The sequence below is a fragment of the Oncorhynchus kisutch genome, linkage group LG30 (genome assembly GCF_002021735.2).
Source record: "Oncorhynchus kisutch isolate 150728-3 linkage group LG30, Okis_V2, whole genome shotgun sequence".
Taxonomy (NCBI): domain Eukaryota; kingdom Metazoa; phylum Chordata; class Actinopteri; order Salmoniformes; family Salmonidae; genus Oncorhynchus; species Oncorhynchus kisutch.
The window spans coordinates 5,805,085-5,818,723 of record NC_034203.2 but is presented as its reverse complement, the minus strand read 5'-3'; the positions used below and the strand labels follow the sequence as shown (position 1 = coordinate 5,818,723).

The 13,639-nt window shown below is 40.9% G+C and overlaps 1 protein-coding gene across 20 annotated transcripts in view; it reads left to right on the top strand.

Annotated features, from left to right (window-relative positions):
* The window catches only part of dlg1b (discs large MAGUK scaffold protein 1b), a 242,222-nt gene that overhangs the window by 202,544 nt on the left and 26,039 nt on the right, over nucleotides 1-13,639 (top strand). For all 20 annotated transcript variants that reach the window (XM_020467259.2, XM_031810895.1, XM_031810894.1 and 17 more), the window contains 3 exons: nucleotides 5,603-5,717; nucleotides 8,690-8,866; nucleotides 12,025-12,091. In XM_020467259.2, coding sequence (XP_020322848.1) covers nucleotides 5,603-5,717; nucleotides 8,690-8,866; nucleotides 12,025-12,091 — 359 coding nt within the window. The remainder of the gene's footprint in view (nucleotides 1-5,602; nucleotides 5,718-8,689; nucleotides 8,867-12,024; nucleotides 12,092-13,639) is intronic.

Below are 13,639 nucleotides of genomic sequence, written 5' to 3'. Positions count from 1 at the left end.
GATGAAGATGACCTAAAATGACTGTTAAAAAATAAAAATCGAATTTTGAGCTATATTGTATGCTCACAAACAAAGGGAAATTATATTATTTTTTACTTATACAATTGCTCAGAGAAGTAATACTTTTTGTCTCAAAAGGGTAGGGGTCAAAACTATTGACACGCCTGTGTTTAATACCTTTTAATACCTCACCTCGCGAGGATAACGGCACTGGGTCTTTTTCTAAAATGTTTTATGAAAACATTGGGAGTGATCTTAGACCATTCCTCCTCCATACAGAATATTTCCAGATTCTTGATATCATTTGTCTGTGCTTATGGACTGCCCTCTTCAATTCAAACTACAGATTTTAAATGGTGTTAAAGTCTGGAGACTGAGATGGCCATTGCCAAATGTTGATTTTGTGGTCAATGAACAATTTCTTTGTGGATTTTGATGTGTGCTTGGGGTTATTGTTTTGCTGGAAGATCCACTTTTGGACAAGTGTCAGCCTCCTGGCACAGGCAAACAGATTATATCCTAAAATGTCCTTTTACTGGGTAAAGTCCAGGGCCAGTGGAAGCAAAATAGCCCCATAACATTAAAGCCCCACCACCATATTTTACACTAGGTATGGGAGTTCATTCAAAACAAAACCCACCACTGGTGTGCATCACCAAAGACCTCTATGTCATCCAACAAATGTAAACACCTGGGGCGTCATTTATCAATATTGCGTAAAAACTATTCTAAAGTACTACTTACTAACAGAATTTAGAATGGTCGTACCCATAGAAAAAGTGTGATTTATCAAACAATCCTACGAGCGTCATACGCACACCGTTAGGAGATAACATTGATCAATACCCATTGTTCATGTGCTCGTGCATGACTTTGATGTTTGCATTTCAAAACTACCCTAATTAACCATATGGTCAAAATCATCCCTTTAAAGCTGTACCACGAAATACAATGGCGCAACCAAAAAAGCTAAGAAAAAAACTTTCAGAGACTGAAAGAGGTGCTAGTGTCAGAGATTGAGTACAGACAAAAAGTTTTATTTGGCTTGCTCAGTTGTGGCTTGACCACTAAAAATAAAAACATTGCTACTGAGAGAGGAGCATTAGGACAATTTATGTTGCTTTAGCAATGGAAAATATACTTAATGTGTAGGCAACACTCACTAACATCCATCCTCAACAGCTTTCAAAACCTTTCAACAGCTTTTCAAAATCTTTAAAAACCTATAGTCCTATAAGCTAACATTGCTGTTCTGTAGAATGAAAGAGTTGTGCATTCCACCTTGCCACCATACCACCACATTCAGCAGGGTATATTGCGCATCACATAACCTATCACCTGCACATAAATAGTGGAAGCCTTTTTCGGTTCACATAGTTGAAATCATTTTGGGATGGTACATTTTTGCGATGTGGGTGCACCGGTTAGTTGAGGTAATACAGTGGGGCAAAAAAGTATTTAGTCAGCCACCAATTGTGCAAGTTCTCCCACTTAAAAAGATGAGAGGCCTGTAATTTTCATCATAGGTACACTTCAACTATGAGAGACAAAATGAGGAAAAAAAATCCAGAAAATCATATTGTAGGATTTGTAATTTATTTATTTGGAAATTGTGGTGGAAAATAAGTATTTGGTCAATAACAAAAGTTTATCTCAATACTTTGTTATATACCCTTTGTTGGCAATGACAGAGGTCAAATGTTTTCTGTAAGTCTTCACAAGGTTTTCACACACTGTTGCTGGTATTTTGGCCCATTCCTCCATGCAGATCTCCTCTAGAGCAGTGATGTTTTGGGGCTGTTGCTGGGCAACACGGACTTTCAACTCCCTCCAAAGATTTTCTATGGGGTTGAGATCTGGAGACTGGCTAGGCCACTCCAGGACCTTGAAATGCTTCTTATGAAGCCACTCCTTCGTTGCCCGGGCGGTGTGTTTGGGATCATTGTCATGCTGAAAGACCCTGCCATGTTTCATCTTCAATGCCCTGCTGATGGAAGGAGGTTTTCACTCAAAATCTCACGATACATGGCCCCATTCATTCTTTCCCTTATACAGATCAGTCGTCCTGGTCCCTTTGCAGGAAAAACAGCCTCAAAGCATGATGTTTCCACCCCCATGCTTCACAGTAGGTATGGTGTTCTTTGGATGCAACTCAGCATTCTTTGTCCTCCAAACACGACGAGTTGAGTTTTTACCAAAACGTTCTATTTTGGTTTCATCTGACCATATGACATTCTCCCAATCTTCTTCTGGATCATCCAAATGCTCTCTAGCAAACTTCAGACGGACCGGGACATGTACTGGCTTAAGCAGGGGGACACGTCTGGCACTGCAGGATTTGAGTCCCTGGCGGCATAGTGTGTTACTAGTGTGTTACTGATGGTAGGCTTTGTTACTTTGGTCCCAGCTCTCTGCAGGTCATTCACTAGGTCCCCCCGTGTGCTTCTGGGATTTTTGCTCACCGTTCTTGTGATCATTTTGACCCCACGGGGTGAGATCTTGCGTGGGGCCCCAGATCGAGGGAGATTATCAGTGGTCTTGTATATCTTCCATTTCCTAATAATTGCTCCCACAGTTGATTTCTTCAAACCAAGCTGCTTACCTATTGCAGATTCAGTCTTCCCAGCCTGGTGCAGGTCTACAATTTTGTTTCTGGTGTCCTTTGACAGCTCTTTGGTCTTGGCAATAGTGGAGTTTGGAGTGTGACTGTTTGAGGTTGTGGACAGGTGTCTTTTATACTGATAACAAGTTCAAACAGGTGCCATTGATACAGGTAACGAGTGGAAGACAGAGAAGAGAAGCCTCTTAAAGAAGAAGTTACAGGTCTGTGAGAGCCAGAAATCTTGCTTGTTTGTAGGTGACCAAATACTTATTTTCCACCATAATTTGCAAATAAATTCATTAAAAATCCTACAATGTGATTTTCTGGATTTGTTTTCTAATTTCTGTCATAGTTGAAGTGTACCTATGATGAAAATTACAGGCCTCTCTCATCTTTTTAAGTGGAAGAACTTTTGCACAATTGATGGCTGACTAAATACTTTTTTGCCCCACTGTATGTACATGTAGGTCGAGTTAAAGTGACTATGCATAGATAATAAACAGAGTAGCAGCTCCGTAAAAGAGGGGGTCTGGATAGCCTTTGATTAGCTGTTCAAGAGTCTTATGGCTTGGGGGTAGCAGAGAGAACAGTCTATGACTAGGGTGGCTGGAGTCTTAGACTATTTTTAGGGCCTTCCTCTGACACTTCCTGATATAGAAGTCCTGGATGGCAGGAAGCTTGACCCCAGTGATGTACTGGGCCGTACACACTACCCTCTGTAGTGCCTTGCTGTTGTACGCCGAGCACTTGCCACACCAGGGAGTTATGCAACCAGGATGCTCTCGATGGTGCAGTTGTATAACCTTTTGAGGACCCATGCCAAATTTGTGCCAATTGCATTGTTTGCTCTATAACCTGTTAGTTCATATGCCTTGAAACCGTGATATTATTCTGAATTTGATTTCATTGTTTTTTTCCCTCATCAATCTACACATAATATCCCATAATGACAATGCAAAAACAGGTTTTTAGAAATTGTTGTAATTAATAAACAACAACAATAACAGATCACATTTACATAAGTATTCAGACCCTTCACTCAGTTCTTTGTTGAAGTACCTTTGGAGGCAATTACAGCATCGAGTCTTCTTGGGTAAGACGCTACAAGCTTGGCACACCTGCTTTTGGGGAGTTTCTCCCATTCTTCTCTGCAGATCCTCTCAAGCTTGTCAGGTTGGATGGGGAGTGTTGCTGCACAGCTATTTTCAGGTCTCTCCAGAGATTTTCGATCGGGTTCAAGTCCGGGATCTGGCTGGGCCACTGAAGAACATTCAGAGACCTGTCCCTAAACCACTCCTGCGTTGTCTTGACTGTGTGCTTAGTGTCATTGCCTGTTGGAAGATGAACCTTCACCCCAGTCTGAGGTCCTGAGTGCTATGGAGCAGGTTGTCAAGGATCTCTCTGTACTTTAATCTGTTCATCTTTGCCTCGATTCTGACTAGTCTCCTGTCCCTGCCGTTGAAAAACATTCCCACATGCTTCACCGTAGGGATGGTGCAGGTTTCCTACAGACGTGACTCTTACAGACGTGATTTCAATCTTGGTTTCATCAGACGAGAGAATCTTGTTTCTCATGATCTGAGAGTCTTTAGGTGTCTTTTGGCAAACTCCAAGTGGGCTGTCATGTGCCTGTTACTGAAGAGTGGCTTCTCTTCTCGCACTCTCAACTGTGGGACCTTATGTAGTCAAGCGTGTCCAATCAACTGAATTTAACCCCAGGTGGACTCCAATCAAGTTGAAGAAACATCTCAAGGATGATCAATGAAAACAGGATGCACCTGAGCTCAATTTGTAGTCTCATAGCAAAGGTTCTGAATACTTATGTAAATATGGTATTTCATAATTGTTTTTGCAAAAATGTTTTAAAAAATTTAAATAAACGTATTTCTTTGTCATTATGGGGTATTGTGTGTAGATTATCTTTTTTAATACATTTTATAAGTCTGTAACGTAGCAAAATGTGGCAAAAAGGTCCTTTATCGGAACTCTACAGACAATTCCTTCGGCCACGAGGCCTGGTTTTTGCTCTGAAATGCACTGTCAATTGTGGGACCTTTGATATCAGAGTTACATATTCAGCGCTACGGGTGGCAACAATGTCATACTCTTTTTGACTAGACAGCATCAGAAAATGGGCTACACATACTGAGACAGAGGAGCGCTGTTTCGTTCGCTCAGATGCTTTCTCTGTTTAGATGCATTCAGCTTCTTGCAAATTGAAGGACATTTATTTTCTTGGTACATTTTTGGGAGAAGCCTGGCTTCCCTTGGCATCCATAAATACACGACACCTGAATTTGCAATGGCCATTTTAGTCTCCGGACATGAATATCATTAAAAACCTGTGGTTTGAATTGAAGGGCAGCACATAAGCGTAGACAAAGGATATCAAGAATCTGGAAAAATTCATTAATGTTGTAAGATCACTCCCAATGTGTTCCCCAATCTCATAAAACATTTTAGAAAAAAGCTCAGTGCCGTTATCCTCACCAGGTGAAGTATTGAAAGGTATTAAAAACAGGGGTGTCAATAATTTGAACCCTTACCTTATTTGAGAAAATAAATATTACTTGTTAAAATAAATATTTTTCTCTGGGGAATTGTATTAGTATAAAATAATATAATTTCCCTGTTTTTATATATTTATTTTATATAGTCATTTTTTCTCATCTTTTTCAAGGGTGTCCATTTTGGACCCCATATTATAGGGTGTGTCCCAATAATATCTTCTTTCTTAAGTTTACTCTCGTTCACTACTTCCCACAAACACATTGGATTGGTAGAGGAATGGGCTTGGGGGAGTTTCTACTATATTTCTTACACCAGTCATTTACTTTCAAATCCGTGAAGGGAACAAGTGAACACACTTTGGGAGGAAGGAGAGATTATTGGCACGTGACCTTTTTGTTTCTTTTAGTACATTTGTAATAATTTTTTTTGAATTTCCTCTTAATGAATTTAGCCAATATTGTGTCTATTTTGCTTATGTTTTCCTTTCAGAGTACAGTCGATTTGAAGCCAAGATCCACGACTTGCGAGAACAGATGATGAACAGCAGCATCAGCTCGGGGTCGGGTTCGCTGCGGACCAGCCAGAAGAGGTCACTCTACGTTAGGTAAGACCTAAAGAGGTTCCCCGAAATGTAAATGACCATTAGCTTTAACCTATTTAGGTCCAAGCCCTTAGATCGCAATATCTACTAAGCTAACATGTGGAATTGTTTTAAAATGGTCGTAAAATGTATCATTTAGCAACTTGATTTTGAATTTTAGGACCCTTATACAAAAAATATATAACATTAATATTTTTATGAAACATTGAATTAGGCTTTTCCTTTACAACAAGTCAGTTTGTAAAATTCATGGCCTGCTAGAGCTGCCTCAGTCAACTGTAAGTGCTGTTATTTTGAAGTGGAAACATCTAGGAGCAACAACGGCCCACCGTGAAGTGGTAGGCCACACAAGCTCACAGAATGCAACCGCCGAGTGCTGAAGCACTTACCTCCTTAAATCTTCTGTCCTCGGTTGCAACACTCACTACCGAGTTCACCGAGTTCCAAACTGCTTCTGGAAGCAATGTCAACACAACAACTGTTCGTCGGGAGCTTCATGAAATGGTTCTCCATGGCTGAGCAGCCGCACGGACACAAGCACAATGCCAAGGGTCGGCTGGAGTGGTGTAAAGCTCACTGCCATTGGACTCTTAGCAGCAAAGGGGGGACCAACTCTATATTAATGCCCATGATTTTGGAATGAGGTGTTCGAAAAGCAGGTGTCCACTTACTGTTGATAATGTAGTGTATAACAAAAATTAGGGAAAAATATTTTGACCCATGTTTGGTCACATTATTTTGGGCATATTTTTACCCCTTTGCACTTTTTGCAATTTCTACAGCCTGGGCCTGGGTTACATTGACGACTCCCTTGAAGCTGGTGTGCTTCGTAGAGCAGTACAACCAACAGCTTTGTGAGAGTCTCCGCTTTCGATATTTGTGATATATTGGTTTGTAGCTTACACGGTTCGGATTTTACAGACAATCTCGTGGTGATTTTCTTGTCCAGATCCTCTCATGAGTAGATAAAGTCCGCTATCACAAGCCTCATGTTATGGAATCGGCGCAAACGTTATATCTGCGGAAATAAGGGTTTGAGCTGCAACATTAATTCTCTAGGATAAACACACAGAGAGCTATTCAATATTCAAAATGACGTCACCGTGTAATGAAAAGGTGCATGCGTCAGACAGCTCTAAGGGGGTGGAGATGACTCCAAAACACACTAAAAGACATCACCAGCTCTAAATAGATTGAAGGTCTACAGCTTAACCTTGCACTCAAGGCTCAAAATTAAAATGTTTAATTGGTAGCACTGGTGCTCCTAACTTTAAAAAATGAGGTGAGGCCTCACGAGTGGCGCAGTTGTGGTGTCACTACAGCTTGGGGTTTGGTCCCAGGCTGTGTCACAACCGGCCGTGACCAGGAGTCCCATATGACGTTGCACAATTAGCCCAGCGTCGTCTGGATTAGGGGAGGGTTTGGCCGGGTGGGTTTTACTTGGTTCATCGCGCTCTAGCGACTCCTTGTGGCAGGCCGGGCCCCTGCAGGCTGACTATGGTCGTCAGTTGAACGGCGTTTCCTCCGACACATTGGTGCAGCTGGCTTCCGTGTTAAGTGAGTGGGTGTTAAGAAGAGCTGCTTGGTGGGTCATGTTTCGGAAGGCGCATGACTCGACCTTTGCCTCCCCCGAGCCCATTGCAGAGTTGCAGCGATGAGACAAGATCGTAATCATCAGATTTTGGAGAAAAGGGGGGTAAAAATTGTAACCTTGTAAATACATGTTTATTATAAAAAGCAAAAATGTTTATACAAATACCTGTCATTGAAATTAGTAATTTGTGGAATATTAGGTTTATACATTATGTAAAATCACTATTTTCCTATTGAGATGTATTAAATTGAAAATGGTACGCTCTTTTAGAGTGTCAAGTTTGTGATGACGACATGCAAGACATCTGTCATTCATTCATTGCTATGATCATTGATCTCCTGACGATGCGAACCCTTTTCCTTTCTGTGCCCCCAAATTGAGGCTTCTGCTTAAATAAAGGTTAAATAAAAAATATATACATTTTTTTTGGGGGGGGGGATGTTCTGGTAAAGTTACTAGGTTGATAGCTAGCTAGCTAATGAGGTAACAAACGTTCAGTCATAAGGTGTAAAACAAATGCGACCCACGTAGTTTTATAGCGGCCCGTAGCATGGTTTCTGTGGCGGGAAGATAAAAATGTTGTGCCAGTAATACGGGGTCAGAATTATTTGGAACTGTTTGGGTTAGAAACTAGCAGTTTTTGTTGTATTAATGGTGCATGATGTTAAATAATCTGCGCTCAGGAAACAGTGATACAAGGAAGCCTTATCATTACACCAGATATTAGAAATAAACATTTTACAAAAAATGGTATTATTTTTTGGGTCGCATTGGTGGTCCCCAATTAAAATTCCTGGTTGCACAGCAAAATATTTAATGTCGCACTTTAGGGCCTTGCTTAACCTCCAAAAATCTAAGTTTGTCAGATACAAAGTGTGTGATGATAGGTGTTCTATTGACTTGAATATGATGTGTGTGGCTGGTTTGAGTTTTGGTAGCTGTTTTTTAGTTTTCTGTTGAGTTTCTGTTGAGTTTCTGCCGATTCTGTTGAGCTCAACTTTTGAAGTTTGTCAAAAGTCTGTTGAGTTAATTCCATATCTCAGGTCGTCTGTTTTGTAGATTCAGTTATATTCTGCAATCTAAAATGAATGGTAAAGATAAGCACTGTATGATTTCTAAATTTGCAGTGGTCATATGTCCATTCATTTAGTTGAGGCATATAGCAGGATCAACACAACCGATGGCGTGGGATGTTGACTCATCTTAACATTGTACTCATTTTGTGATCTTGAAGCATCTGACAAACTGTAGTTGTATAATGTTTGGTTACTACACATTATAGTTTACTGTTAATCAAATATTAGCCATATGCCAGCCAGATGACTACATCTAAATGATCAAACTCACTTACTGAATGTGACTTGTTTCCTACTCTTTCCAGAGTCCTATTCGACTATGACAAGACAAAGGACTCAGGGCTCCCCTCTCAGGGGCTCAACTTTAAATTCGGGGACATCCTGCATGTGGTGAACGCCTCAGACGACGAGTGGTGGCAGGCTCGGCAGGTGACCCCGGAGGGTGAGGCAGAGGAAGTGGGTGTCATCCCCAGCAAGAGAAGGTAAACCCCCCCTCCTGTTTTTCTCTTTTAACTCGTAGTTAGTTGTACTCCTGGTGTCCCAGGTCTGAATCAGTCCTTGATTAGACGGAGAGAATAAAAAACAAAAGTGTCTCGGACCTCCTCGACAAGTTGCCTATCCCTGCCATAGTCCACAGCTCCTGCACAATTAATGCTGTGACTGCAAAACACATTTACCTTTGAAGAACTTGCCGTTCTAAAATAGATTTGACACATTCAGGTACATATTGGGTTCCTCCCTGCCGAAGCTTTGGTTTCCGTTAGACCGTTTCTGAATATTTATCCATAGCCTCTGAGTGGTCTGAATATAGATACTTCTCTGTGTGCGATGTCCTGTATGTCAGGGCCACAAATTAATGGAAAAGTACTGCAAATCTAGAAATTGCATGGTGCTTATTTTAACCAATCATATTGGATTGTTGCATACAGTAGGATTTACAAAATAGTTAACTCAAAAGAAGACTACTTTTGAGCCTTGAAAACATCTAACAAACATTGAATTTTGAATTCCTGGAATCAGGAAAGAGAATAAGCAGGGAGGGAATCTTGCAACTCTGAATCCTCGAACAGGGAACGCTCCAAACCAGGAATTTTGGGAACGTTTCTTGAATCTTTTTTACTTTAATTTTATTTAACCTTTATTTAACTTGGCATGTCAGTTAAGAACAATTGCTTATTTACAATGACAGCCTACCAAAAGGTCTCGGGTGGGGATGGGGGCTGGGATTAAAAATAAAATAAAAACATCATATACAGTGGGGAGAACAAATATTTGATACACTGCAAATACTTGTTCTCCCCACTGTATATATACAGTGCCTTGCGAAAGTATTCGGCCCCCTTGAACTTTGCGACCTTTTGCCACATTTCAGGCTTCAAACATAAAGATATAAAACTGTATTTTTTTGTGAAGAATCAACAACAAGTGGGACACAATCATGAAGTGGAACGACATTTATTGGATATTTCAAACTTTTTTAACAAATCAAAAACTGAAAAAATGGGCGTGCAAAATTATTCAGCCCCTTTACTTTCAGTGCAGCAAACTCTCTCCAGATGTTCAGTGAGGATCTCTGAATGATCCAATGTTGACCTAAATGACTAATGATGATAAATACAATCCACCTGTGTGTAATCAAGTCTCCGTATAAATGCACCTGCACTGTGATAGTCTCAGAGGTCCGTTAAAAGCGCAGAGAGCATCATGAAGAACAAGGAACACACCAGGCAGGTCCGAGATACTGTTGTGAAGAAGTTTAAAGACGGATTTGGATACAAAAAGATTTCCCAAGCTTTAAACATCCCAAGGAGCACTGTGCAAGCGATAATATTGAAATGGAAGGAGTATCAGACCACTGCAAATCTACCAAGACCTGGCCGTCCCTCTAAACCTTGAGCTCATACAAGGAGAAGACTGATCAGAGATGCAGCCAAGAGGCCCATGATCACTCTGGATGAACTGCAGAGATCTACAGCTGAGGTGGGAGACTCTGTCCATAGGACAACAATCAGTCGTATATTGCACAAATCTGGCCTTTATGGAAGAGTGGCAAGAAGAAAGCCATTTCTTAAAGATATCCATAAAAAGTGTCGTTTAAAGTTTGCCACAAGCCACCTGGGAGACACACCAAACATGTGGAAGAAGGTGCTCTGCTCAGATGAAACCAAAATTGAACTTTTTGGCAACAATGCAAAACGTTATGTTTGGCGTAAAAGCAACACAGCTCATCACCCTGAACACACCATCCCCACTGTCAAACATGGTGGTGGCAGCATCATGGTTTGGGCCTGCTTTTCTTCAGCAGGGACAGGGAAGATGGTTCAAATTGATGGGAAGATGGATGGAGCCAAATACAGGACCATTCTGGAAGAAAACCTGATGGAGTCTGCAAAAGACCTGAGACTGGGACGGAGATTTGTCTTCCAATAAGACAATGATCCAAAACATAAAGCAAAATCTACAATGGAATGGTTCAAAAATAAACATATCCAGGTGTTAAAATGGCCAAGTCAAAGTCCAGACCCGAATCCAATCGAGAATCTGTGGAAAGAACTGAAAACTGCTGTTCACAAATGCTCTCCATACGGGCCGCTATAAATGCTCTCACTGAGCTCGAGCTGTTTTGCAAGGAGGAATGGGAAAAAGATTCAGTCTCTCGATGTGCAAAACTGATAGAGACATACCCCAAGCGACTTACAGCTGTAATCGCAGCAAAAGGTGGCGCTACAAAGTATTAACTTAAGGGGGAAGAATAATTTTTCACGCTCAATTTTTCAGTTTTTGATTTGTTAAAAAAGTTTGAAATATCCAATAAATGTTGTTCCACTTCATGATTGTGTCCCACTTGTTGTTGATTCTTCACAAAAAAATACAGTTTTATATCTTTGTTTGAAGCCTGAAATGTGGCAAAAGGTCGCAAAGTTCAAGGGGGCCGAATACTTTCGCAAGGCACTGTGTTTATATATATATGAAAAACACACATCACGACAAGAGATACCACACCACTTCATAAAGAGAGACCTAAGACAACAACATAGCATGGCAGCAACACATGACAACACATTATGGTAGCAACACAACATGGCAGAAGCACAAAACATGGGACAAACATTATTGGGCACAGACAACAGCATAAAGGGAAAGAAGGTAGAGACAACAATACATCATGCGAGGCAGCCACAATTGTCTGTAAGAGTCTCCGTGATTGAGTCTTTGAATGAAGAGATGGAGATTAAACTGTCCAATTTGAGTGTTTTTTTGCAGCTCGTTCCAGTAGCTGCAGCGAACTAAAAAGAGGAGCGACCCATGGATGTGTGTGCTTTGGGGACCTTTAACAGAATATGAAAGGGTGTTGTATGTGGAGGATGAGGGCTGCATTAGGTATCTCAGATAGGTGTGAGTGAGGCGTAAGCATCAACCAGTGGGTCTTGTGACGGGTATACAGAGATGAGTGCAGTGATGTGTGCTATAATGTGCATTGGTGGAAAATCTGATGGCCGAATGGTAAAGAACATCTAGCCGCTCGAGAGCACCCTTACCTGCCGATCTATAAATTACATAATCTTGCAACACTCAATTGTACTGACATATTTTATCAGGTTAATGACCTCTAATGAACTTTCATGACCTTAACCCTCAGGGTGGAGAAGAAAGAGAGGGCACGGCTAAAGACGGTCAAGTTTAACTCCAAGTCGCGAGACAGAGGGGTAAGTAACATTTCTGTCTCGTTATGAGGAAGGAGGACATTAGATTTAGTGTTTGACCTGATTAATGAGTATTGTGGCACTTTAAAGCAATACTTGAATTGTTTTATTAGGGTTTGAAGTGTATGATTTTAGAATTAATCATGTAGTCTGCATACAGGATGACCTCACCATTCGGAATATACAGTGGGGTCTGAAATGATTGACACCCTTCATAAAGATGAGTAAAAATGACTGTAAAATAAATAATTAAAATACTGAGCTAAAAATATAAATAAATTTTTTTTTAATCCTTTTTTCTCCCCAATATGATATCCAATTGGTAGTTAGTCTTTTCCCATCGCTGCAATTCCTGTACAGGTCGAGAGCAGTTAGCCCTTGAAACACGAACCCGCCAAGCCGCGCTGCTCGCTTAACCCGGAATCCACAAGAGTTGCTAGAGTGCGATGGGACAAGGACATCCCAGCCGGCCAAACCCTCCCCTAACCCAGACAACACTGGGCCAATTGTGCACCGCCTCCCGGTCAGCCCCATATCGAACCAGGATTGCTAGTGGCGCAGTGTTAGCTGTGATGCAGTGCCTTAGATCACTGCGACACTCAGGAAGCCCAAATTATATTATTTTATAATAATAAAATACTCAGTAATAAGTAATACTTTCTTCTCAAAAAGGTAGGGGTCAAAATTATTGACAATGCGGTTTTCAATTGATATTTTAGTCATTTAATGGGGCGGATCCTCTTAAGGATTTATTTCCATTGTCGCCTAAAATGATATACCCAAATCTAACTGCCTGTATCTCAGGCCCTGAAGCAAGGATATGCATATTCATGGTACCATTTCAAAGGACAATATACCCTGATGAAGACAGCTTGGCTGTCGAAACGTTGGTAATTACATTTTTGCATCTGAGCTCCTCTTTTATTTTCAAGTTTTCTACTCCGCTAGCCAGCACCTCGTCTTAATAGGTGTGCGTTTCTTTTTCTTCTAGACCATTTCAAAGGAAACACTTTGGCGTTTGTGAAAATGTGAAAGGGACACAATAGATCTGGTAAAAGATAATACCATCTTGTACCATCATGTTTGAAATGCAAGAGAAAGGCCTTCATGTATTATTCCAGCCCAGGTGCAATTTAGACTTTGGCCACTAGATGGCAGCAGTGTGTGTGCAACGTTTTAGGCTGATCCAATGAACCATTGCATTTCTGTTCAAAATGTTGTATCAAGACTGCCCAAATGTGCCTAATTTGTTTATTAATAACTTTTCATGTTCAAAATTGTGCATTCTCCTCAAATAATAGCATGGTATCCTTTCATTGTAATAGCTACTGTAAATTGGACAGTGCAGTTAGATTAACAAGAATTTATGCTTTGTGCCAATATCAGATATGTCTATGTCCTGGGAAATTGTCTTGTTACTTACAACCTCATGCTAATCGCATTAGCCTACGTTAGCTCAACCGTCCCGTGGAAGGGACACCAATCCCGAAGAAGTTTTAAGGAAAATCGGTGCTAGTTATTTATTTTTGAGGGCGGGGAGGGAGACAGATA